Below are 27948 nucleotides of genomic sequence, written 5' to 3' on the forward strand. Positions count from 1 at the left end.
GCGCTGCCTCATCCACAAGGGCTGTCAAGCTTATGAAGCAAGGCGCAGTACTGAAGCACAACTTAAGCGCGAGCTGCGCAAGTCCAGAGCCACCAGCGCAGCTACAGCACCTACACAAGTTTGCCCAATATGTGCCAGGACATTCCGTGCCCGAATTGGCCTGATCAGTCATCTTCGGACACACCGCATCCAGCCTTATAATGACTAATGGTGTCGAGGTCCTCATCGATGTCGATGGACGAACAACAACAATAGTTTATTATTGTTATAGTTTAGTTAAGGAGGACATACATACAAACATCAACTTGTCTATTTTCTGCAGAGTAGCTAGCTGCGTGAGCTCTGGTGAGTTTCTAACATTTTTTGTTTTATAGAAGTATAAAATTTCATTTCTTCAATAAAGTAAATGGTAACACCTAACCTTACCAGGATTGAAAGCAAACCAATGCTTGCCGGAAATTCTGTGCGGCTAGCTAAATTTCAAAAATAAAACTTCTATATTTGACAATAGGGTGCTGTTTAAAAGCAATTTTGAACCAACAAGGAATCATGCAAGATTAGTTAAACTTCAGTTCATTTACTATCTGCAATTGGTAGAAACTGTACAGACTCGAGTGAACCCAAGTAACAATACAGTGCAACATCCACTCATATCTTTCCAGCACTTCTAATAAATGCTGCCATCATAACCTTGCAAGTAAAACAGATTACTGTGCCAAAAGTATGGATACTGCACAGCTCCATATTCTGCAAAATTCATTCTTACTTTTGTTAGATCATCCTGAAGATTTTCAAAACTTTCTTCATGTCTTTGCAGGTGTTTGGAAAGGTCAGCAATGATATTATTCTTTTCTTCAATTTCTGCTGTCAGCTGTGTTTTTGTTACTGTGCATTCCTTCTGTAAGCTTAAGAACATGGCAGGTTAAGTTGTTAATATTTATAAGTTTAAAGCCAATGTATAAAAGTTGTACATCTGTAATTTTAACAAGTTATCACATTTGCTTAATTGTTAGCTTGCGTAAATATCAATGAATCACATTTCTGACACCATCCTTGAAATGTAATTCAAAAGAAACATCTGCACGTTATAGGGTATAATTATTTATATAAATTCTTACCTCTGTAACTGATTAGTAATTTCTATAGCTTTTGATTTCTCCCTTTCATACGAGAGCTCTACATCTTTGAATTGCTGCTTGATCAAGTCCAAATTTAATACTGCATCTGCACGGCTTGACTTTTCCACTTGCAACATATTTTCAAGATCACGGATGCGCAACTATATACAAGAAAATATTAAAAATGGTTCAAAAATTGGACCAATCCTAATGGATACCGACAGCATTAATAAATCATTTGATCAAGTCTCAGAAATTCGAGCTTTTGATGTGCAGACCCCAATCATACCCCAAGAAACATAGCATTTTGCATATTATGGTTTATAATCATTTATATAAACTCTTACCTCAAAAACAGAAAATAAAATTGTTGCAGTGACTTTATAAGAGGTGAGTATTTTCTGCATATGTAAAAGAGACACAGGGGATGAAACTGGCCTCTACTAAAATGGGTTCATAGTCTTATCACGCAGAGGTTGATCCCCTTTTGAGAAGCCATGCTGAATCCCCCAAATAGGAATACCTCGCTTTGTAATCTGTTAAAAGTGTTTGGGAAGGTGTGAACTGTTCTTCATTAACATTTAGAGATTCATTAACAGAAATACCTGACACTCGCTTTAAGTGAACAATTAACAAGTTATTTAACTAATTGGGAACTTTAGCTAAACAAGTAACATTTCAATTGAAGTAAGATACTACTGAAATGCTGTTCAAATAAATACAAGGTCTGTTATTACCAGAAAAAAACAGACTTTAGTCACTCTCAAAAAACATACAACCAGGTGTTTTGGCTTTGGAAAACCTTTGGAGTTCTTCTGTCAATTCCGTTGTCTGTAAGCTCTTTCTGATTTTGGTACCGTTTGTTAGATACATGGAGAGTTCTCTTAAGAGATATTTTAAGCTGACAAGGAGATGCTCTTGCCCTTCATAGGTGTTGAGAGGTGGCAGTCCTTCAGTTGACTGCAGGCAGGTAGTTGAGTTCCTCTTTATAATTGTGATGACCTATCAATTTTCCTACACCAGGGTTGGTCTGATGTTGTCAACAACAGCAAATTCAAATTTGATAGGTTCCTGATAGCGGAGTGTCTTCTTTAAACTCATAGGCTGTCAAAATTCAAAAGCCTGCAAAGCCTGTTTACCAAGGCAACCCTGATGCTTGGTCCTCGTTACAAATGTTGCAATCTGTGTTGTATCCTGTAGGGGTATGCATTTTAAATATCCAAGCACTGAACACAAAACCAGCTTTTAAAGAGACCACACTTCAGAACTCAACTTCACAACAATAGTGAATCAGTAGCCAGTTTCCACCATGTCCAATTTTATTTCCACTTAAATTCACAGACCAATAGATCAAAACCTTTTGATGGCTCGTTTCCTAGTTTAACTTGGTATGAAATTTTTAAAAATTGATAATATTTGCCAAATAAATGGATGATCAATACTGGCATGGGAAGAATTGTAGATTCACAAAAGAGCCCATGCTGCTAGCAGAGACCAATTTCAAACCTGCTGTATTTCTTAAATTTGTAGTACATGCTACCTTTCAAAAATTGTCCAATAATAAATTATATTGTGATAAATTAAATACAAATTAGATTTTATAATATGAAAGGTTCTAAGATTTGGCTAGCCCTACAATCCAAAATTATATCTACCATACATTTCAATAGGCACAAGTGATCCATTGACAGCTGACTACTGTCACTAATACTAGCCAAGCAGATAGGTACTTTTGGATGAAACATATTTGTGATATTAGGTACGGCTTTTCAATTTTGCCTCCAGTCAACTAAGTGTGTGAACTAATGCTAGGCATCACATTGATTAAATGCAAGGTGGAGGCCTATTCAATGTGCCATAATACAGATCTTGGAGTGCATTACAAATCTAAGAAATGAGGGTCAAATGATATGACCCACAAAATTGTCAGTTATGTGAACTCTGTCACACCCTTGAAATAATCATCTAAAGTGCACATCAACATTCCATAATATGCAGCAGTGTTGTGGAAACTGACTGTCCACAGGAATAGCTAAGGTGACACATACATAAATTTTAGTAGGAAACACTTTACACACAATACATATAAATATGTTTCACAAAGTATGTGCACTGAACATTCACCACACTGGGTCTAATATTACAACTAAGTGTTCAAAATCAACAGACTGCACAGGACCCTAATGTATTACCCTACTCCTGTGAGAACAATCTGTCACTAGGCGATGGCCCAGTGGAATTATCACTAGACTATTAATCCAGAAACTCAGCGAATATTCTGGGGACCCAGGTTTGAATCCCGCTACGGCAGATGGTAAAATTTGAATTCAAGAAAAATCTGGAATTAAAAGTCGAATGATGACCATGAAACCATTGCCGATTGTCGTAAAAACCCATCTGGTTCACTAATGTCCTTTAGGGCAGGAAGTCTGCCATCCTTACCTAGTCTGGCTTACATGTGACTCCAGAGCCACAGCAATGTGGTTGACTCTCAATTGCCCTCCAAGGGCAACTAGGGAAGGGCAATATATGCTGGCCAGCCAGCGACCCCCTTGTCCCACGAATGAATAAAATGTTAATAGATTCTGGCAGAGGCTGAAATCTGTATTTTTATTTTGTGAACAATCCAACATATCCTTCGCCTTCTGAATAAAAGGAGATTAAAAGCAACTTCATTAAAACCAATGTTCAGATGTTTATTTATACCTTGGCACTGTGACCCTCATGATGCTTGATATATGGCCAAATACTGTTAAGTGCCAAAACCAAAAGACTGTGGTGCGCTTTGGTTTATGTTTTTCCAAATATTTCTGAGACTAAATGTGGCCTGTATATGAAATTTCTGTATTAACTTTCAAACATCTGTCCTAAATACTCAAAAATAGTTTGTGAAGGTATTTCAACAGAAACACTATGAATCAAATGAAGAAACAATAAGATTATTTTTTAATGTAAAGGCTTGTACCAGCTGCATAAACTATTTGCTCCTATATCTCAAACGATGAATAAAAGATAACATAGTTTTACCTGAATAACTTCAGAGTTAAATTTTGATTCCAGATGTGCAGCTCTTTCTGCCTCAATGTTTTCTTCCAATGACTTCATTCTTTGTTGTGCTACCTTGAAAACCAAGCAATTGTCAGGTTTATTAATTCAGTGGTTTCAAGCTATTATTAATATGCATAAATAATTCTACCTTTCTCCCCTCCCCCTTCTTCTCAGTGTTGCGCTCCCTGTGGAGAAACTGTACACCAAAATAACCATATTTACTGAATGACCCCAAATGAAGAAATTGCTAACAAGATTCCACTTTTTGCAGCTTTTACTTTAACATGAATCAGAACAATCTGAATAAAACAGAAATTAACAGGAAAACGATGCGCAAGCTTCAAATATTGGGACAACAAAAGCATGTCTTATAGAACCCTAAGTGCCCACATCATTCCTCACATTCATTCTTGATCCTTCCACTACAAAGAACAAAGAAAATTACAACACAGGAACAGGCCTGTCAGCCCTCCAGGCCTGCACTGACCATGCTGCCTGACTGATCTAAAACCCCCTACCTTTCCGGGGACCATATCCCTCCATTCCCATCCTATTCATGTATTTGCCCAGACGCCCCTTAAAACTCATTATCGTATCTGCTTCCACTACCTCCCCCGGCAGCACGTTCCATGCACCCATCACCCTCTGTGTAAAAAGCTTGCCTCTTACATCTCCTTTAAATCTTGGCCCTCGTACCTTAAAGTAATGCACCCGCGTAATTGACTCTTCAACCCTGGGAAAAAGCTTCAGACTATCCACTAATAAGAACAGTTTTTCCCTATCTACTCTGTTTAGACACATCATGATTTTAAATACCTCACAATAACAACAGTAACTCTTCATTAAAGTCATTAAATAAAGTAAACCATTTTGTTCCATCCTAGGCCTCTACTAAACGGATAGACATAACTGTGACTTCAATAAGAAATGCATCTTAAAGGTTATTAACATCTAATCAGTTGTAAACCACAAAATACATTTTGTGGGTGAAAGCAGCAGGCCGGGAGATTCAAGGGGAGGGCCTGTAGCGGGCTTCCAGCTGGGTGCCACGGTCTCTGTGCGTATCTGGCATCATCAGCCAGAAATCGGCACAGAGCTGTATAAAATTGTTAAAACGATTAAGTGCTTCTCATTAGCGGGCCCAGGGCTGAAGTCTCCGGGCCCGCTAGCCTCTCTCTCTTCCGGCACCCCCCCCTCAATCCTGCCAAGAGTGTTTCACTCCAGTGGGGTTTAGAACAGCTCCCCACTAACAGGGAACTGGTGGTCCAACCCCACTGGAGTGAAGGGGGAGCCATGGAGACCCCCCAGAGGATCAGGGGCAAGTGGGGTGCAACCTGGGGATTGCCAGCTTGGCAGCGTCAGCCTGGCCCCCTGGTACTGACCAAGGGGCAAAGTGGCAATGCCCAGGGGCACATTGGCACTGCCCACCACAGAGGGGGGTGGTGGTTGCACGGCCAGCGATGCAGGATCGCAGGGCTGGCCAGCGACCAGAAGGCGGCAGTGCGGGGCTACTGTGCATGCGCCGATCAGCACATGCGCAGTGGCCCACTCAGCGTTATGCTGTCGGCCTCTCCAGCAGGAATAAGCCCTGCCCACAGATTTTTAATGAGATTCATGTGAGTGTGCTCTGCAGTGCACGGAGAGTGGGAGATTCATTTTGAAAATCCTGCTGAAAAAAATCAGCGGGATTCACTCCAGTTTTTACGCACATTTGGCACTTGGAATTTTTTTGGTAGAATCCCTTTATTTTTAAGCATAAGTTTGAATGTTAAGAGAAAAGAGATAGCCACTTACCTCCAGCTCCTTCTTCAGTCGCTCCTCTCGGTCGCTACTATACTCAAGTTCATTTGCTTGTCGTCGCAGTGCATCCGTGAGATTGTTGCGCTCAGTTTCTAGCTCGTTTAATCGTTTTTGCAGCTCAACAAATGTTTGTTCCTGGCCCTTTATGAAAATAAGATTAATCAGAGTCAGCAATTTAAAATGGTAATTTCCACTAACTGAATGAATAGTGATTTTCTTCAAAGCTCATATCATAAACCTGAGGTAAAACAGACATATATTATAACTGGATTTTAGACTCGTGTTAATGTATTTAACATGCTCACCCAATTATTACTATTAAATATGTTTGTAATGAATGTAGTTCAGCACTCCATTTTGAAGAGGTCAACATTTAGAAGGCTCCAAGATTCAATATAAAAAAGGCCCACAAATCAGCTGTGTTTACTTGTTGACCGTGTATATAAATGGCAGCCAAAAAGTTACAGCTGGAAATGAAAATCTGGGAAATTGAGCATTGAAGAGATGCCATAGTTGCAGCAAGGATAACAAGGAAGAAATAAATTGAGGGTGGGAAGTAAAGTTGTCAGTTTATGTAATTTTTGTGTGACATTTTTTATGCACCGTGAACTGCAGTCTTCATACACCTTAAACTTCCTCAACCAGGCTTCTGCTCCTTTGGATTTCCCTCTGATACCTTGTCTAGGAAACAATGTTCATGGTTCATACATTGTATTGATCCTGCTCCATAATCAACCATCACAGGGTACGTGAATGTGTTGTTCATCTCATCGTACTGCCAGTAAAGCAATTGGCCTTTGCTTGGCACTTCTAACAAAACGGGACCATAAATTATCACTATGATGAAATTACACAGACAAACATTTCATTGGTTGCCCCATGTGGCTGTTTTATCTTTACTGTGCTATCTATTCCTGTCTTCGGTCACTATCTGTGTGGAATTTGCACGTTCTCCCCGTGTCTGTGTGGGTTTCCTCTGGGTGCTCCGGTTTCCTCCCACAATCCAAAGACGTGCGGGTTAGGTGGATTGGCCATGCTAAATTGCCTCCTTAGTATCAGGGTGACTCGCTAGGGTAAATGAATGGGGTTATGAGGATAGGGCCTGGGTGGGATTGTGGTTGGTGCAGACCCTATGGACCAAATGGCCTCCTTCTGCACTGTAGGTATTCTATGTTTCTGCCCATTAAATAGATCTTGTATATTAATGACACTGAGAATTATTAAAAAGACAAGAGTCAGTGGAGTACCTGCACTGACTCTTGCATCAGCAATTGCATTGTCTTATTTTTAAAGCCATTGTGTGCATGAAAAGGAAATTAAAATAAGTTAAGGAATTAGTAAAATATATGTAATGTTTGTTATAGAGGTGAATTCATGCAGCCTTGGTGACTCCATTTATTTGTACAAGAGCTATCATACTGGTCTGGACTCCAATATACAGGTATCTGAGCTAGGTATATGGAGTGGCGACAGATGTTCCGTAAAAAATGCTGGTACTAGCCTTTTTTTGGTGTTAAGATTAAGCAATTCACTGTGCAAAATACCACTGGAACCAACTGTATAGAAATAGCACTTATTTTAAGAGGTCCTTCTCCCAATGCACATTCATTTTGTACTGAATATACATCTCTACAGACAAGCACTCAAAATTTCTGGTTAGCATTTAAGCTACAATCATTTGATTTGTACTCAAGATTTTTTGTTCGTAATGCTTTGCAGCAGTCTAGATTAGATGATTTTACTCCAACTGCAAAGCCTTACAGCCCCTTTTGATGCAATCTGCTTATACAGAATCGTGAAAAGTACAGGGTAAAGGACTCTACCCGCAGGAAAGCCATTAGTGGCTTGGCAACAGCCACATAATAGCCATGTATAACTATCCTTGATTTCCTGTTATTAAAGTAATTTTCAATATAATTCACCTCATCTCCCTTTTTCCTCATCTTTACCAGTATGCCTTATTTGATAAAAGGTACTAGATGAAGTGGCCACTGAAACAGATGCTGTTTTTCCATCTAACTCAGTTCACATTGAATTCCACAAAATAGCTACGACATGTCCTAATGTTCTAAATGCATACTGTTGCTTATCGATCACATATTTGGTAAATGATATATAGCTCAAGGAGAACTACAAATCGCAGGGTTCCTCTGCCTATTATTTCAATTAATACTCATTTTATCCCAAATTTGTTATCTCCATATTTGCTCCCAGGCCAGTCCAAAGACAAGTTCCCTATTGCAATCAACAGAATCATTTGCTCCTCATAATCAGCAATATTCACTGAAGCAAGATCAAGTCAATAAGATTGTAGATAGGGAAAATGGAGTGCTTCACTTTGCCATTTAAGGATATTAAAAAGCCAAATGTTTTTATGCTCTTCTTTCAAATAAGCAATAGAAGAGCACTTCCCAACTTTGCTTTACCTTTGAATAATGTTATTTGCTCTAGTCCAGAAAGGCAGACAATGAAGGATAAAACTATAGCCTATATTTAAACGCTTTTATTTACAGAAATACACAATGCAAATATGCACCTCAATTCATGCCCTGTCCCTAATTATAGGAGTATACGGGGATCCACAATTAATGACCATCACCTGTAGATTATTAAACACAATTTGTATACAATTAACATTAAGTTCTTAAAAGGAGTCCCAGTTCCTGCTCAATCTTTGGCAGAATACTCCTGTGTAGCTATCAATTTATGCACAAAGCCAAATATAGGCACATAGTAAAACACCATAGTTACTTCACATTATTTCACAATATTTCACAATGCAAATTTACTGTCTAGTACTAGAGCTAATGTAAAAATACAATTAAATGATTACATGACTGAATATTTTAAAATTACAATGTACAGTTGACTTAAGAGCAAGTCAATGGTCAATAACAACTGACAGATTATTTCAAAGCAAAGTAATGCCACAATGATTTCACATTGCTCAGGATCCAGATCTAAATTGCTTATATAACAATTGCATCCTGAAAAGTGACTATAATTGCTGAGTTAAGATGCACTAGATATACTCCTCCATAAAATAAGACCATAAAGACATAGGAGCAGAACGAGGCCACTCGGCCCATCGAGTCTGCTCCGCCATTCAATCATGGCTGATATTTTTCTCATCCCCATTCTCCTGCCTTTTCCCCATAACCCCTGATCCCCTTATTAATCAAGAACCTTCCTATCTCTGTCTTAAAGACACTCAATGACCCGGCCTCCACAGCCTTCTGCGGCAAAGAGTTCCACAGATTCACCACTCTCTGCTGAAGAAATTCCTCCTCATCTCTGTTTTAAAGGATTGTCCCTTTAGCCTGAGGTTGTGCCCTCTGATTCTAGTTTTTCCTACTAGTGGAAACATCCTCTCCACGTCCACTCTATCCAGGCCTCGCAGTATCCTGCAAGTTTCAATAAGATCCCCCCTCATCCTTCTAAACTCCAACGAGTACAGACCCAGAGTCCTCGACCGTTCCTCATACGACAAGCTCTTCATTCCAGGGATCATTCTCGTGAACCTCCTCTGGACCTTTTCCAAGGCCAGCACATCCTTCCTTAGACATGGGGCCCAAAACTGCTCACAATACTCCAAATTTACCCTGCATAGCTGCTTTTCACCTGTCAAAATATCTACTGGAACCCCACAAACATACAGAAAAGACCTAATGGTTCAAATCATCAAGCATCGCAATTGTTGTAATCGGTGTCCCTATGGATAAAGAAAGCAAAGCAGAAAGAGCGTGAGGGATCTCAGGATAACAGAATAAAACCATGAGCACAATGTGCCATGGTGCACACCCTCTTCCACAGGATAAGAGAGACAGAATACACAATATGCAAGATCCCTTATGGGGTAACATGCAACCACGTCATCATGCAGAGACCACCAAGCAATGAAAGGGTAAATCAGAAAAAGAGCCTTTACAAGTAACCTCAGCCGGTAGGGAATTGAACCCATGCTGTTGTCATCGCTGTCCATCACTATGTAGCTGTCCAGCCAACTGGGCTAAACTGACCCCCATTCACAAATAAACATATCTGTAAGGACTGTTGCCCAAAGGTATTTAATTGATAAAATTCCAGTAATATTACCACAAGGCACAACCCACTGTTGCTGCAAGGGAGGTATTTCATAGGGTTTTTCTCTCTCTCATTCAACTGTGGAAATTCAAGACTTTAGACAAAAAACCTGCTTTCTGAAACAACCAGACACTTCTCTCAGGTGACAGAAGGCTTCTCACTTCACTTCTTCACAGTTCTGTTCCATTACAGAGCACTCGTGTCCAGAATCTTACACAGCCACCCCCAACTCCCAACCTCGGTTTCTCCTCTTCCACATTTTATCATTGCCCTTAACCTTCTTTGAAATTTGCCCTTCCTACAATACAAAATCTATTATCTCCTCACGGCCACCACTTTTGGGTAAAATAAAATTTAATAGCTTTGACCATGATTTTCTCCAATATCAGCAAAGGCCAATGTCAGGCAGGAAAAGTGGCGTTAAAGCCATCAATGGCAATCATGTGAGACTTTGGGGGAAAACAAACACTTGAAGTCACGGGTTCCACAATGTATCACTGACTGGTGGCCTCTGATTCACCTGCCCCTGCCTCCTCAATCTGGAGTACCATTCTAGAGGCCAACTCAGCTCACAGCAAACAAACCAGTTCACCCAAGTGTACCTGTTAACCATCACCACCACCACCTACCCCCCCCCCCCCCCCCCCCCCGGTACCACCCTCTCTTGCCGGGCATTACCCTGGCATCCTGCTTCCTGGCACTACAGTGGCAACCCCAGCATTTGTAGACATTCAGTCCCTTGCTTCACTAAATTAGTCACACACATCACATAATCTCGCTTTATAGAATTCCACAGTAGAACCTCGACATTTTTAAAATGTTTTTCACATAGACTTCAGGAAGACAGCCTGGTGATAAAGGATAGGATATAAATTTCAATGAGGAACAGTGTGGAGTATTGCACTTGAAATGACAGTAGCCTATTAGAAAGGCCTTGGTGCTCATATTCACAATTTTTTTAAAGATAACAGGCAAATCAATAAGGTGGCTAATAAAAGCATATGGGTTACTAGAGTTTGTGAACAAGTGGCATAGAATATAAAAATGAAGTGATCATGTTAGGACTTCAGAAATCACTAGCTAGGCTTCAGACAGAGAATTGTGGACAATTCTGGAAAAGCAAAGTTGTAGAGAGCTGAGAAATGGTACAGAGCAAATTCATCAGAGATGAGGGACTTCAATTAGGAGGAAAGATGGGAAAGCTTAGGTGGTCAAATAGAAGTTTCCGATATGATGGTGGGTTTTGAGGAAGTAGCGAAAGGCTATTTATTCCCTGTGGTGACCAGAGGCCATAGAATTAAAATCATTGACAAATGATCTAGAAGGGAGGAGGAGAAGAATTTATTTTCCACTCAGTTTTCAGATCTAGAAGACCCCACTGGAAATGTGACAGAAGCAGATTCCACAAGTTGGACAGGCACATGAGGATGAGAAACTTAAAGGGTTACGAACAAAAGCAGAGCAGGGGACGAAGCACAAATGCTATTTCAGAAAGGCAGCTCAGGCCAGATGGCCTTCCTTCTGTGCTGTGATTCTAGGAAAAGACATGCACTTATGTAGCATTTTCACAGCACTTCTCAACAAATGAATTAATTTGAGATAACATAAATCAACCCTGCTATGGGGCATGAAGGCATGTGTATAGTTACAAAAGAAAATATGTTGATGACATTTTGCTATTTATAGAATCATACAGTGCAGAAGAGGACCTTCGGCCCATCAAGTTTGCACTTACACATGTGAAACTCCCCCCCCCCCACCCCATCCCATAGTTTTCAATGTTATAATGTGCCAAATGTTCGTCCAGGTACTTTTTAAAGAATGTGAGGCAACTCACCTCTACCACCCTCCCAGGCAGCACATTCCAGACCGTCACCACCCTCTGGGTAAAAGGTATTTCCTCACATTCCCCCCCGAAACGTCCTACCCCTCACCTTGAACCTATATCCCCTCATGACTGACCCTTCAACAAAGGGGAACAGCTGCTCCTTACTCACACTGTTCATGCTCCACAAAATCATGGACACCTCAATCAGGTCGCCCCTCAGTCTTTTCTGCTCCAAAGAAAACAACCCAAGCCTATGCAACTTTTCTTCATAACTTACATGTTCCATCCCAGATAGCATCCTGGAGAATATCTTCTGCACCCCCTCCAGTGCAATCCCACCCTTTCTATAATGTGGCAAAACTGCACATAATACTCCAGTTGTGTTCTCACCAAAGTTCTATACAACTCCAACATGACTTTCCTGCATTTATCTAAAAATATTTTAAAATATGCATTTTTAGGTCATTTTACATGAGCCTCAGTCATCGCAAAGCACTTTATAGCCAATGAAGTAGTTTGAGTATAGTCACTGTAGTAATGGCAGAAATGCAGTATTCTAATTTGAGATTGAGGTATCCCAGGGTCTGTGTGCTGCAGATATATGTATGTATCAATTTGAACTTGAACACAGCACTATCAAAACTTCCAATGACACAAAAGGCAGACTTGGGAAGCAGTGCGAGGGATTGTCAATGCAAGGCATAGACAGGCTAAGACAATGGGTAAAAAGATGGCAGATCCAACTTAATGCAGAGAAGGGCATACTTATGTATTTTGTTGGAAAACCGTAGTATAAAATTGTATTCAGAATAGAAACAATTATAAAAAGGGAGTCACTGACACTGGAAGATGGCAATTGTCCAGCTGGGAGCTTGCTGGAAGCAAAATTGATTGCCTACGATGTTTCCTACACTGGAACACTGATTGTATTTCTAAAGTAGTTCATTGGCTGTAAACCACTTTGGGACATCTGGCAGTCATGAAAGGCATTTTAGAAATGCAAATATTTTTCTTGGTGTCAACTTAGCTCAGTGGGAGTACTCACCTCCAAATTTGAAGCACAAAGTTTCAAGCCTCACTGCAGGATTTGAGCACTAAATCAGAGACCAACACTTCATTGAGGGAATGTCAGAGGTGATATCTTTTGGAGATGTTAATCTAGCCTCCGTCTGTCTGCTTGGGTATATGTATATGTATAAACCTGTTGGACTTTAACCTGGTGTTGTTAAACTTCATACTGTGTTTACCCCAGTCCAACGCTGGCATCTCCACACCATGGGTATATGTACAGCAGTACTGGAGCTGGGATGCCTTCCCCTTGAAGACCACCACCAAATAGAGTGACTAGGTATTTTAGTGGTGTTTGAGACTTTGTAGTGCACATCTTGCTGCCACTGAAGACATGGCTTCCATTTCCAACAGAGGTGCTTCAGGGAACTAGTTAACACTGTCAGTGACATAGCTAGGAGACCAAGTCAAAAAGTTACCCATCCACATCAGAAAGTTACTTTCAAATTTGTATATTCGCCACGCAAAGAAAATTGCATTCCCTTTGCATTTGATTTCCTGTAACAATAAAGAACATTGAACAGTGTATTACATACATACTAAAGTGAGTAAAAGCATTTGGTGGAGTCAGGGGTCAAGAGAGAGAAAGGAAAAAAAAGCAAAAATGAAAACACAGAAGGAACATCCATCTGGCAAATCTATTCTTTAAATGAATGTTTTGATGTGTATTAGGTTCAATGAATTTATCATTCCCCTCCTCCCCCTCAATAAACCACCTTATATTGCTTAGATTTGATTATTGAGCCTTTATTTTGGAATTTTACAAAACATTTTCTGCTTATTTAGCATCCACTTACACTACCTACCTCATAACATGGAAAACATTTGACAATCACTCAAGTAGAATTCAATGTACTGCCCTATTTCTTGGTTCACTTCACACACGCACACATGCAAAGACACACACACATGCATGCCTTTCAGACTGCTTTACAGAAAATGGCCAGGAGAGGTCATTATCTGTATTAAGAAATGTTTTACAACAGCAACTTAATGTACAACATTGTAGCTCCCTCAAATTATCTGCTTCTGTGTTATTGTACTGGTTTTCTTACTACCGATTCTTTTTTTTTAAAAAAGAAATTAAGGCTGCACAGAAAATATGAAATAGTGAAGCTTAGCAGTCAAAATCCATTGTTAACTTTAAATCCTGTTTGTTATCCTCAAAACATTTCACATTAAGATACAGTTATATAAACTACATTCATGCAGCTCCAGGTACATGGGATTACATCTTCACGAGACTGGTCAATTTTGCTTGCTCAAAGAGCTAATACTAATTATTGTTGAATTATAACAAATGTATCTGGTAAGATTTTACCAATTAAAACTTATACAGTCAAATCTTACTCAAGACACAGGAACATTTGACGATGCAGATGGAACAGGCAAAATAACTTCAAAATAAGGCTGGCACCTCAGTGCCAGTGAATGATCTTCAGGCAGGCTTCACAGGGGAGTGGTAAACCTTGGTGGCATGGTTGGGGGGGGGGGGGGGGGGGGGGGGGCAGGGAGGTAGCAACAAAACAATGCCACATTTAAAATAATGTTGCAACTGCAACAGATGCAATATTTCAACTCTTAATTTTAAACTTGTACTCATACCCATAGCAGTTATTGAACCAATCTAGAGAACATACTCAGGTCTACGCAGGATTTAACCTGCCCTTCCAGGCAAGCCAACTGCAGGAGAGATAATGTTACTTCAAATCAACTTCAAAGTTGCAAATTGCAAGTGAACAGAGCTCATAATAAATGAGTGATTCCTATTAAAGCAGTGAGATTTCTTTGCCAAGTCATTCAAATTCTAAACATTAATTATTCTTGATGAGGAAAACATTCATTTACTTAATAGACAGGCTACCCAACAATATAATACAAAAGCTAAATACTACGTATCTAAAATTAAAAACAAATGTTGTAAAAACTCAGTGGGTCTGACAACATCTGTGGATAGAGAAACTGAGTGAATGCTTCAAATCAAATACAACTCTTTTGGAACTGAAAGGAATAGACATGTGGTGGATTTTATAGTGTTAAAAGGGAGAGGCGGTGGTTGAACAAAAAAGGAAAAGTATGAGAAAGGGTAAAAGGCAGGAGAGATTAAACAAACGAGATGTGGTAAAGAAATAACACAATGGTCCAGAGCACGTGTAAGTGGCAGAATAATGGACAGTTACCTTAAAGGAAAAACAAGATGATACAGACTGGCTCCTGAATAAAAACAATTTTAAAAAATCAAAAGAGGGCAGAATTCATGGTCTGAAATTATTCACATCTATCGGCATCAATTATTGACTTCAATTATGGTCATCTATCAGCAATGTGGAAAATTGCCTGGACATGTCCTGCACACAAAAAGCAACACAAATCCAACCCGGCAATTACCATCCCATCAGTCCACTCTAGATAGTCAGTAACATGATGGAAGGGGTCATCAACAGCGCTATCAAGTGGCACTTACTCATCGATATTCAGCATGGGTTCCACCAACTCCTGACCTTATTAGAGTTGGTTCAAACATGGACAAAAAGGCTGAACTCCAGAGGTGAGGCGAGAGTGACTGCCCTTGACGGCAAGCCTGCATTTGACATGTGTAAGGCATTAAGGAGCTCTAGCAAAATTACGGACAATGGGAATCAGAAGAAAACACTCCGCTGGTGGGGAGTGGCACGAAGGAAGATGGTTGTAGTGGTTGGAGATCAATCATCTCAGTTCCAGGACATCACTGAAGGAGTTCCTCAGGGTAGTGTCCTAGGCTCAAACATCTTCAGCTGCTTCATCAATGACCTTCCCTCCATCATAAGGTCATAAGTGGGGATGTTCACTGATGACTGCACAATGTTCAGCATCATTCATGGCTCCTCAGATACCAAAGCAGTCCACGTCAAAATGCAGCAAGACCTGGATAACATCCAGGCTTGAGCTGAAAAGCAGCAAGTAACATTTGCATCACATGAGGGCCAGGCAATGACCATCTCCAACAAGTGAGCATCTAACCACCTTCCCTTGATATTCAATGGCATTACTATCACTGTATTCCGAATCTGTGGAACTCTTTGCCACAGAAGGCTGTGGAAGCCGGGTCATTGAGTGTCTTTAAGACAGAGATAGATATGTTCTTGATTACTAAGGGGACCAGGGGTTATGGGGATGAGAAAAATATCAGCCATGATTGAATGGTGGAGCAGACTTGATGGGCCGAGTGGCCTAATTCTGCTCTGATGTCTTACCTACCATTTATTAGAAACTGAACTGAACCAGCCGAATAAATACTTTGGTTATAAACACAGGTCAAAGGCTCGGAATCCTGTGCTGAGCACCTCACCTGACTCCCCAAAGCCTGTCCACCACCTACAAGGCACAAGTCAGGGATGTGATGGAATACTCTCCATTTGTCTGGATGAGTGCAGCTCCAAACAACACAAGAAGCTCAACACCATCCAGGAAAAAGCAGCCTATTTGGCCGTTTGTGGAATGGGTACCATTGACTCCCACCACCACTGTCAAATAACGGCAGCAGTGTACTGTTTTTTAATCATGTTCTCTGCAGTTTTTCCAAGCAGACCTGGCCTTTTTGTTTTGATGCTGTGCTGTCTGTAACCAGTATCTTTTATTGTTGCTGAAGCAGGATAATTGAAGCAATGTTTATTTTTAATCTGGACTAATGCTGTGTCCTAGGATTTTTATGACCCTGTTGAATTGCTGGTGGCAAGTGATTGACAGGTCAGGTGATGTCTGGAAGATAGTTCTTTTCACAGCAAAGTCCCAGGCTTTAGTTTCATTTTGGTTCAGAAGCTGTTTGAACTCGAGACTGAATGCATTGTTTCTTCTTTCTCTCCCTGGTGTTGGAAATCCTGCTGTTAATGGGTTGCTAGCTAGAGGCAAGCAATGTCTCTATCTTTTTCTCTCGAGGTGTGCTGAAGGTTCCAGGACTGGGAGGTCTCAGTTGTAATCCAACATTCCAAAGGACCAATTCACAGCAGCTGTTAAAAAGCTGCAAAATGCAGCATCACGTAAGCATACTTGCTTTTTGTCCCAAGCCTAGGAAGGGGTGTATGTTTGTGGGTGTTGTTTGATTTGGCACATTACAGTTAGCTGTTAAGGTTTATAGGAGCATAGGATTACTACAGTGCAAAAGGAGGCCATTCGGCCCATCAAGTCTGCACCAACTCTGCAACAGAGCATCTTACCCAAGCCCTATCCCTGTAACCCCACATATTTACCCCCTAACCTACACATCTTGGGACACGAGGTGACAATCTAGCATGGCCAATCCACCTAACCTACACTTTGGACTGTGGGAAGAAACCCATGCAGACATGGGGAGAACTTGCAGAATCCAAACAGACCCAAGGCTGGAATCAAACCCAAGTCCCTGGCGCTGTGAGGCAGCAGTGCTAATCACTGTGCTGTACAATAGCATGGTTTTTGTAGTTGGTAAAAGTTATGCTTAAATAAATGTTGTTTGATAAAAACTTTCTAGCGCATCACTTGAATCATACCTGGAGTGAAACACCTAATGCTCACCCATGCCAAAATCAAAGTGCAAAACGTTTGGTCTAAGCTGACTTTGTAAGACATCTTGGAGTTTCTGGCCTGGATCATCAGTACTATCTTCCTGATGCACTGCAGAAACTCACCAAGGTTCCTTTTGCAGCATCTTTCAAACCCACAAACTCTACCATCGGGAAGAACAGGACAGCAGATGCATGGAAAAACCACCACCTGCAAGTCACCCTCTCAGTCACTCACCATCCTGACTTGGAAATATATCGCAATTCCTTCACTGTCCCTAGGTCAAAATCCTGGAACTGTGTCAGTAACAGCACTGGGGGTGTACCTACACCACATGGACTGCAGCAGCTCACCATCACCTTTTCAAGGGCAATTAGGAATGGACAATAAAGGTGGCCTAGTCAGCAACACCCACGTTGTGTAATTTTTTAAAAAACTCAGTGCTTCTCCCCCAACAACCATGGCATACCAAGGATAAAATAGATAAAAATACGAGCTACAGGTTTAAAAAGGGTAGAAATCTATATTTGATGAGTCTTGAATATTTTTTTTTTAAAAAAGATTATTCATTAATTTGCTAACCATATACTTCAGCTTGAAAACAATTGCTCCAAAAATTCAGCCATATACCAGAGGAAAAACTTTGTTTCAAGTTCTCCAAGTGGTTCGGGGAGAGTGGGGGGTGGATCTACTGCACCATAACTTTACTGAGATATGTGCCCCAATGGAGGACAACGTGTTATTCACTCATTAAAGCGCCCCAAACTTGCCCCACAACCGAGGATGATGGAGTGGGGTCTCTGCTTCTTTCAATGGCGAGGAATATGTTGGGTCCGTAGTAAAGTTGCAAATCTCGAGAGCGTAGAAGAATCTTGTTGGCACAATAATTTGATGCTCTAAGCTACAAGCAATACTACAAGCCCTTTATAAACAGACTTACAGGGCGAAATTGTAGACAGAGGCATCTTTCTTCCCTTTGTTCACCATCTCCTCACTACAATAATTATTGCATCCCACCAATATTGTCTTAACCGAGAGTGCTTATTTCTTACGATTCTCTCTTTCAGGAAAAAAGAGTAACAAGAAAGAAAAAGTGAATTTGGAGCAAAAGGAATTTTTCAGCCAAGAGGAAGAATATATACAAAGTTAAAACGTTAAGAGGGAAATCCAAACAGATCAATGCATGCCAGTTATACTCGTTAGAGATGGTTCTTGCTCCCAGATACAATGGTAAGCCTTCATTCCTTTCTTTGCTCCTGCTGTTATTGGTTGACCAAGGTCTTGCTTCCATACACCTCACCGCCTTTTGGTGTTATCTATTAGAATGGAAGGAGGTGAATACAGTGGAGATGAAGATTTATCTACTGAACTATTTTGTGCTAGACAGGTTTCGTTCAGGAGATGCCGCTTCTTTCAATGGTGAGGAATATATTGGGTCCCTAGTAAAGTTGCAAATCTAGAGAGAGAGTAGAAAAGTCTTGTTGGCACAATAACTTGATGCTCAGAGCAGTCTGCCCAGGATAACAAAGTGTTTCTGCTGACAGGCCTCAAATCCACCTGCTGCTGGCATAAGTTGTCACAGTTGTGGACAAATAAACGCTATACAAAGAAAAAGGGCCGATTCCACATCATAATTGGTAGTGCTACAACAAATTGCATCCAGTCAGAGTGCCTCCACTCAGGTTTTGATAAATTAGGTCCAAGCCTAAAGATTTTGTGTGGATGCCCCTTTGTTCCTACTCTTCCAGTATAGATTTATTTACACATCTTTTGAAAAATTGTACAGAAGCAAAAGGGATAATCAGTAATGCTGGATTTGCACACGACACCGAGTTGCCTTGAAATAAAGTCTCCAAAATCTTGGCTAATTTTTCAGAATCTTTTACATTGGACTTTAAAGATCACAATGTGATCAGGCTTCTGCCCATGGAGTTCCCCCTTACTGCCAAGGCATGAAATTGAACTACAGGACCCGAAAAGTAGAGACAGCCACACCTGCCCACTCGTGGCAGTTTTATTTTCATACCAAGATCAAATAAATTAATTTTCACTAAGTTTATTCGAAGATAATCCAGATTCTCTCACCACAAATAAAACATTTTAAACACTTTTTAATCAGGAGTGGGTGAATGTTAAAAAAGCAGCCCACGCTGTCAAATGTCATTCACGAAGGTGGTGTATAACAAAGCCATTGGAATTTTCATCTGAATGCCCCCCTCCCCATAATATTAGTTCCAACCTCAAGACAATGAGCCCATTAGCTCCCAGAGAGCAAAACTGGCCAATGTTATTTGTAACCTGTGGTGGTACAAGCAAGACAAGTCACCACCCTGTGAAACTGAGTTATCTGCAGATACTGGGTGGAATTCAGTGTAATGACGACATCGGCAACAAACACTTTGGCCCCGATTTTGAGATTGTAACGATAATGAAATTGTTCACGTTCACCGTCATTACTCTGTGGAACTGACAGAAACTTACAGCACCCTTGCATAGCATCGTAAGAGGCAAATACCACAGAAAAGGGCTCTTCAGCCCATCGTAACTATACCAAAGACAAACCACCAAATTATTCTAATCCCATTCTCTAGCACCTAGTTCATAGCCTTGTATGCCTTTGGCATCACAAGTGCGCATCTAAATACTTAAATGTTAGGATGGTCTCTGCCTCCTTCAGCCAGTGAGTTCCAGACTCCCACCGCCCTTTGGATCAAGAAATCTTTCCTCACATCCCGCTACTTACTTTAAATCTATGCCCCCGGTCATTGATCCCTTGATCAAGGGCAAAGGTTTCTTCCTGTCTACCCCCAACGATGCCCCACATCTCAACCACATCCCCCTCAATATCCTCTACTCCAAGGAAAACAACCCCAATCTACCCAACCTCTTTTCATAACAAAATATCTTCAGCCCAGGCAACATCCCGGTAAGTCTCCACTGCACCCTTTTCAATGCTATCAAATACCTCCTATAATATGGATTCAAGAACTGCACACAATACTCTGGCTGTGCAAACATGGAACCCAAGAAATTGTCAGTGATTCCCCACTCCTCCATTTGGTGCACTGTTGAAATCCACACAGATGGCAATCCCAAGAACTCATTTGAATTGGCATGAACTTCCACTCCTATACTATTACCTGTAATGAATGGGATGGGAGGAGTGTGCAATGCATCTCGCCCCACTGTTCCACAAGTCACATCATTAATTTAAAGTTTAATTCACTCACCGAATGGCCAAGTATTTACCTTCAACACTGCTGGATACAGAATGAAAAAGACTTTAACCAGACTTATTTCAATAAGCTCAGAATGATTTCTGTTTTCTAACAAATCATTTGTTTGAAACAAGTTGCAAGAACTCGTTAACACACAACTGCCATCTGGAAGTATAACTGGGTTACTGTCTGTGCAGAGTCTGCAGGTTCTCCCCGTCTGCGTGGGTTTTTTCTGAGTGCTCCGGTTTCCTCCCACAGTCCAAATGACGTTTAGCATTGGCCATGCTAAATTCTTCCACAGTGCACCTGAACAGGTGCCAGAGTGTGGCGACTAGGGTATTTTCACAGTAACTTCATTGTAGTGTTAATGCAAGCCTACTTGTGACACTAATAAATAAACTTAAACTATTTATCCCTTCAAAAATTCCAGTATGTACAGGACAAACAGATAGAGGGCTCTGTAGAGATGGTAAGTTGAAGAGTAGACTTTGAAAAAAGGATAAAGTTTGAAAGTTTTCAATGCTCTCAATCTGGAGTTCCCTCATATGCAGATAGATCACAAGGCCCCAGAGGAGAGAATGGCCGGATCAATCCTTCTTGTCTCAGCCTCTCAGATTTCCCAAAAACAGACAAGTTCCACTCCGATGAGGATTCCTAGCTGGATAAACCATTATTCCAAGAAAGGCAAGGAGAATGTGAGCTGTGCAGCTTCTCACCTTCGTAATTTAGTCCCACTGAATTCAAAAAATTATAGTGAGATGCAGTTACCATAGTTGAATGAGGCCTTAAATTAGTGTACCAAGTCAAATTACTGATGAACCATCTCTCTGGCCTGACCATTTTTTTTGTGAAACATCAACTTTCATTGTGATGAAAAAAAAACTAGATTTAAATTTATAATTTTTCTGCTTCTACCTTAATTGCATGTTTATTTCCTTATCAGAATGATGCACCACACAGCCACTTTCCCACACAGGATTTCAACAGAAATTCTACCTGGACAAATCATTGGACACGACAAACAAGTACCTGGTCTCAAACCCAACTCAAAAGCTACTTGGTTTCAACCTTCCGAGGAAGGAGTGGTCCGCCCACAACAGGTTCAGGACTAGCCGCGGCTCTTGTTTGGCCAACCTCCACGGATGGGCACCAGTTCCAACTATGCATCACATCATGGAAGAGTGTCCAATCCACAGACCTAGCAGAGGACTATCCACACTCAACGCAGCAGGACTAGAAGAAACTGCTTGGCTTGGGGACTTTGCATTCGCTAAATAAATAAAAACTGCTTCATAATTCCTGATTTGCTGCCTGTGAGAATTCTTCAATGTGTTCGGCTACATAACCCGTTTCATAACAGTACAGCTGTTGGAAGCCTCAAAAGCTGAAGTCAGAATGAAATCGACAATTGGGAAAGGCGAATTCCACACCACAGAGATACTAGCTTTCTTAAAAGGTCTGTAGCTAGTGCCCTCATTTCACCACTGACAATGCAATCCGGACCAATACGCTTTGCTCCACAATCATTACAGGACAAGAATAATTCAAATACAGTGCTGCAGTTTCACAAAACAACAGGGACATAGTTATGGGCATGTCTTAGACCTAATAAGATGGGATGCACTGCAATATGGACAAAGTGTGCAGGTTACACTCAATCTACTTGATGAGTTTGCCCTAGAAAGGCATAAATATATAAATTAGTGTTAAGGGGTCTCATCTACACGAGGTTATCTCCTGAACTGTGTATTATCCACGCTCATTTCATTACCAATTGCAATTTGTGCAATACATGTTAGTCAAGGGAAGATCAGTTCCTGCCTGTCAAAACACTTAATTTATTACTTAACTGAGATTTAAAATTTCAATGAAATTCCTAGAACAAATCAGCAAAATTGTTACCCTCAGGCAACCTGCTGATCGATTGAATATTTTACTGATTCAGAACCCTCAGCACCATTCTGTAACACACTAAGTGGCTGTGCAATCACAGCTACATTAATTCAGCAAACTCGACCTTGCCACAGATTATAAATGGAGCATGGGGCTAAAATAATTACCTGTCTACTTTTGCACTGAGAGTCTGTGTGGAGCAGGGCAGAAGTCCCAACAAGTTATGGTGTGGCGTAACTAATGGTGTTAGTCACTGAACTGGAATTTCCGCACTATAATACAGCAGGTGCACAAATAGCAAAGAACCAAGACACAAGTTTCCAGCAAAATCAGGTTTATTTGTCTTCAACACAAAGAAAAAAATTCCTTTCAGAAAACAGCTCATTTTAAATTCACAATATTGTCTGTTTACAATTTTACTGGAAACAGGTATAGAATCACTACAGTGCAGAAGGAAGCGATTTGGCCCATCAAGTCTGCACAATCCCAAACAGGCCCTATCCCCTTAGCCCCTGCTACAACTGAGGGACAATTGAGCATGGCCAATCAACCTAACCTGCACATCTTTAGACTATGGGAGGAAACCAGAGCGCCCAGAGAAAACCCATGCAGACACGAGGAGAACGTGCAAACTCCACACAGACAGTCACCCAAAGCCAGAATTGAACCTGGGTCCCTGGCGCTGTGAAGCAGCAGTGCTAACCACTGTGCCATCCCATTCAGTTTCTAATTAAAACAAGCTGGGGTTGTACTCTGTCAAAGTCCATACAATTATTTTACAATGAGACTAACATTTAAGAGAATTCACCTCTCTTGAATGACTTGGCAAATGAAGTCAGCTCAGTCTTACTCAATGTTGACTCAAAAAGGACCTTTTGATTGATGTACCTTGTAATCTACCACTGAGGGATAGGGACATGATCTCATAAAAAGGGAAGTCTGTTATGCAATCCAGTTGGAGTTTTACTTCTGCCTTTGAGAAAACACACACGCAACTCTGCTGCTGATGTCTTCAAGTGTTCTAACTATATATAGCTGTTATTATGTGCTTAAATAATAAATGAACCCACAATGTGTTTATCCAATCTCTTATGAGTAATTGGTGCCTTTTTGTCAGTATAACAACCCAACAGTGAAATGCTGCAAAAGCCATTCTAAAGCATAGGAGCAGTGCATAGAAGAGATAGTGATCAGCTACATTCTTTTATCAGTGAAATGAACAGGTTTTTCCTTTAATGTCCATACCATTTACCAAGAAGGGGAGCCAAACATTTTGGTATAGTATGCGGAAATCCCTCAACAGGCTTAAAGGTTCTAGAGTAGGCAGAAGATTCCTTTAAGTACAACAGAATATTGCCAATGTAGCTTGATTTTACAGGCACCTCAACCATTCCTCCTTCGCCTTGAGAACCCAGAAGAAGATCTTTGATCCTTAATGGGATTAAGGACTTTAGTCAATAGAAAACTAAGAAGAAAACCCCTTTTTCTAAAGGACAAAGATGCTGCACTTGTACACAGAGACCAAGTTATTACACACACCCAACTTTCTCTATTCAGCATCAGAAATAAAGCATCGACAACATAGGCAAAAGAAAAAAAAAAATCAGAGAAGTTCGGATAGAGAAAGAGCACCGTCAATTAATGCATGGTGAATATTTGGACTATGGAATTTGCAATTGTGTAACGGGCAGAGATTCTGGGCTTGGGGCATTGAAGGGGGTCTTCACTCAGCTCAATTACTTGAAATGTTTCTCAAAAATAGGTGAAAGTCATTACTGTAGATTGTCCAGGATCCTGATAATTTACAGGTGAACTCACATACACAAACACAATTTTGGAAAGTAATACTAGTTATTATTTAGTACCTGCAGGATAGCATCAATTCGACTCCTCTCAGCAATCAGGAACTCATTTTCTGTATGACTGGTCTGGATGATTTTATCCTTATCCTCTTGTTCACTTTGGAATCTCTGTTGATCATCTTCCCTTGCTTGTTTAGAAATTTGTAGAGCTTTTTCCAATTCCTTCACTTTCAGCTGAAGTTCCGAATTTTGCACTGTCAATACAATACCAAAGCATTCAGCTGCTGCCTAAACATTAGTTGCAGTTTTGATTTACAAAATATTCAGTGTTACTACTTTCAAAAAATATTCCACATAAATCATGTATAACAGCCATGCACATATTACAGATTGCACACCCCCCACTACTGTCACACAGCAAATTCACTGAAGCAATGTGACAGACCTAAACTGAAAAGAGAGGTTTCACTGTCAAAGGGCCAAATTTAATGCATGTGACAGGGGTCTTGTCTGTCGGCTGGAGACCTTCTTTGGAGCAACTCCATCAGCATCATGTGCCTCTCCAGCACTTGTAGCCAGTACAGAAATCCCAGGGTCCTTAATCCCAGGAAAGACCAGTGTTTGGAGAGCTGCCAGCAGCGGTCAATAAACGTCCATCGCAGGCAGTGCTAGCAGGAGTGGTGGGTAGCCGCTATGCACCCAGGCAAAGGTTTAAAATGGCCGAGAGTACCAGGCCACAAGTGAATGATGGCAGGATGGGAGTGTTTCTCAGTAGATCTCTCCTGTCTGATGTCAAGTCCCTAAATCAGGCACTGAGTAAACAAGGGGGCATGCCCATACCCAGGAGGCCACAAACAAACATGACAGGAAGCAGTGGAGGCGGAGGCACTGGTCGGAATTCTCCCCAAAAAATTGTAAGTGTCAAATTCGCAGGAAAACTGGAGTAATTCATGCTGGGTTTTTTTCAGTGGAAGTTGACAATAGAATCTCCCACATTCTGTGCAATGCAGAGGTCACCAGCGTGAATCTCATTAGATATCAGGGGGCGGGGCCTATTCCTGCTGAAGAGGCTGAAATCAGTGGGCCTCTGCACACACGCAGTGCCCCAAACCGACAGCCTCCCATTTGTTGGCTAGCTCGGGACCCCCCACAGTGCTGCTCCCCCTTCCCCTCCACGGTCCAATTCGGGCCTCCAACAATTCCCAGGCCATCCCAGACCACCCTGATCTCCAGCCACCTCCCCCCCCCCAACCCCAATATCCCTATGCAGAGTGACCCCCACCCACTGACTGCCCCTAGGCCCCACCCCAATAGACCCCACTCATAAGCCCTGTCCCCAATAGGCTCCACCTACTTGGCTTTGCCCCAAGGCCAGTGGACAGTGCCAGGGTGCCCATGCCCAGGGACACCACCCAACCCCTTGGTGGGTCCTGATTGACCCCTTCACTCCAGCGGGGTCGTCTCAATAGTTCCCCAAAAGTGGGAACCTACTGTAAACCCTACTAGACTGAAACTCTCTGGTGGGGTGGGAGAGGCTAGGGGGCCCAGAGAATTCAGTACCGGGCCCGCTAATTACATTTAAATTATATTAACAGATTAAAATAACTTCTGATCGTCATGCCAGTTTCCAGCGCAGATCATAGCAACAGAAATCCGGCACTGCAAGGTGCGCTTGTGGCGGGATCGCATGCGCGAATCCTGTGCATGCCCGGCCACACGATTCTCCCACTCCACTAGAAAATTAGCAGTGGGGTGGGAGAATTGCCCCCACTGAATATACTCAAGGTTGATTTTGACAGATTTTTGATTAAGGAAATTAAGGGTTAATGGGGCATAGGCAGCAAAGTGATCTAATCCTACTCCCATTTCTGATGATCTTGTGAACACCTGAAAATATTTAATTATTTTAATCACAGTGCTGGCTTTCTTTACCATTTTCATTTAAACCATTTGGTGAGTGTAATGACCTCAATCAGGCCATTGAGGTTGGCCTATTGGAGTATGAACTCCCTGATTAAGGATCCAATTGATGGGCCAATCAGGTAGTCTTTGCCATGTACTTAACTGGGAGTGTCAGTTCCTCTGACACCCCCCAGAGGTAGACTGCTCGCACTCTGTACTGCTGTTTGAGTTTGTAAATAAAGGGATTTTGGTGAAGGAACTTCTGCCTCTGATGACTTATTACAGTGAGGTCCTGAGAGGCTTCAGATATTCAAGGTCCCATGCAAGGAACTACAAAGGGTCGTGAATGTAGCCCAGTCCATCACTCAAACCAACCTCCCATCCATTGACTCTGTCGACACTTCCTGCTGCCTCGGCAAAGCAGCAAGCATAATTAAGAACCCCCCCTTCCCCCGAGCATTCTCTCTTCCACCTTCTTCCGTCAGGAAAAAGATACAAAAGTCTGAGGTCAGGTACCAACCGAGTCAAGAACAGCTTCTTCCCCGCTGCCATCAGAATTTTGAATGGACCTACTTCGCATCAAGTTGATCTGTCTCCACATCCTAGCTATGATTGTAACACTAAATTCTGTACTCTCTCAATTCCTTCCCTATGTATGGTATGCTTTATCTGAATAGCGCACAAGAAACAATAATTTTCATGTGACAAATCAAAATGTGAAGTAGCCTTGTTGTTACACCATGCACCCTTTGGATGGTGTCCCTGGAGAGGAGCATGCAGTGCCCACGGACACCAGAGGCCATTGAGCCCCACAGGGACTGGACATCTAACCCTTTTAAATCCCATTTTGGTTTAAAGTTTCATTTGTGATTTTTGTTTTGGGGAGTTTCCCTTTAAGGACTGTCCCTCAGTTTATTGAACTTAGTTTAACTGTTTGACTTAAAAAAGAGTTGGAATATGATGTGAACTAGAAAACGTGCACTAAATATCTTAAATATGTGCATGTTATTTTTAACTCCACACATCAATCTGAGTGGAAGAGAAAAATGGTAACCAAAAGCTAGTGAAGGAATTGTTTGAGCGGTTTGACTGGTCAGTTTCTTTGTGCTTGCTCATTCATGAATGACAGATTTAATTGTTCAGCTTTCTGGTTATCAATTTCACTTTTTTTTAAAAAACAACTGGTTTTGATTCCTTCATATTTAAACATTCAACTGGATTGTAACATAATCTGAAATGCAACACTTTTCTTGTAATTTACAAGTTATTGGTTTTTCCAATATGCAATACAAATTAATTCATGAAAATAATAATTTACCAGTTTCTGTTATAATTTCCATCTGGAAACATTAGATTTTTTTGTACCTTTCATTTGTGCATGTACTTTGTGAATAGAGTCTATTCTGTCTTCTGAAGTGCATCTCACAACACTAGCTTCCTTCTTGGCCACAGCTAGCTCGTACTCCAGGGTCTGTCGCAGTGCCTCTCCTTTCTCCAATTGTGCCCGTAGCCTAGCAACATGGCTATCAAATGTTGAACGCTGTGAAAATAAAAAGGTACGAACAGGTTAAATGCACTTACAAAATCAAAAGTGCAATTTCTCCTGTAGCTTTTTATTTGACAATGCTGGATAGTGGTGTTGCCCAGAGAAGCAGTTGCACAGCATCAAA

At 41.2% G+C, this 27948-nt stretch overlaps 1 protein-coding gene across 2 annotated transcripts in view; it reads right to left on the reverse strand.

Annotated features, from left to right (window-relative positions):
* The window catches only part of ccdc171 (coiled-coil domain containing 171), a 233144-nt gene that overhangs the window by 192731 nt on the left and 12465 nt on the right, over positions 1 to 27948 (reverse strand). For both annotated transcript variants that reach the window (XM_078213908.1, XM_078213909.1), the window contains exons 4-9: positions 27644 to 27818; positions 24440 to 24630; positions 5961 to 6107; positions 4146 to 4238; positions 1119 to 1279; positions 767 to 905 (exon numbers count right to left, since the gene is read on the reverse strand). In XM_078213908.1, the coding sequence (XP_078070034.1) occupies positions 767 to 905; positions 1119 to 1279; positions 4146 to 4238; positions 5961 to 6107; positions 24440 to 24630; positions 27644 to 27818 (906 nt within the window). The remainder of the gene's footprint in view (positions 1 to 766; positions 906 to 1118; positions 1280 to 4145; positions 4239 to 5960; positions 6108 to 24439; positions 24631 to 27643; positions 27819 to 27948) is intronic.

Source organism: Mustelus asterias, chromosome 6, assembly GCF_964213995.1.
Source record: "Mustelus asterias chromosome 6, sMusAst1.hap1.1, whole genome shotgun sequence".
Taxonomy (NCBI): domain Eukaryota; kingdom Metazoa; phylum Chordata; class Chondrichthyes; order Carcharhiniformes; family Triakidae; genus Mustelus; species Mustelus asterias.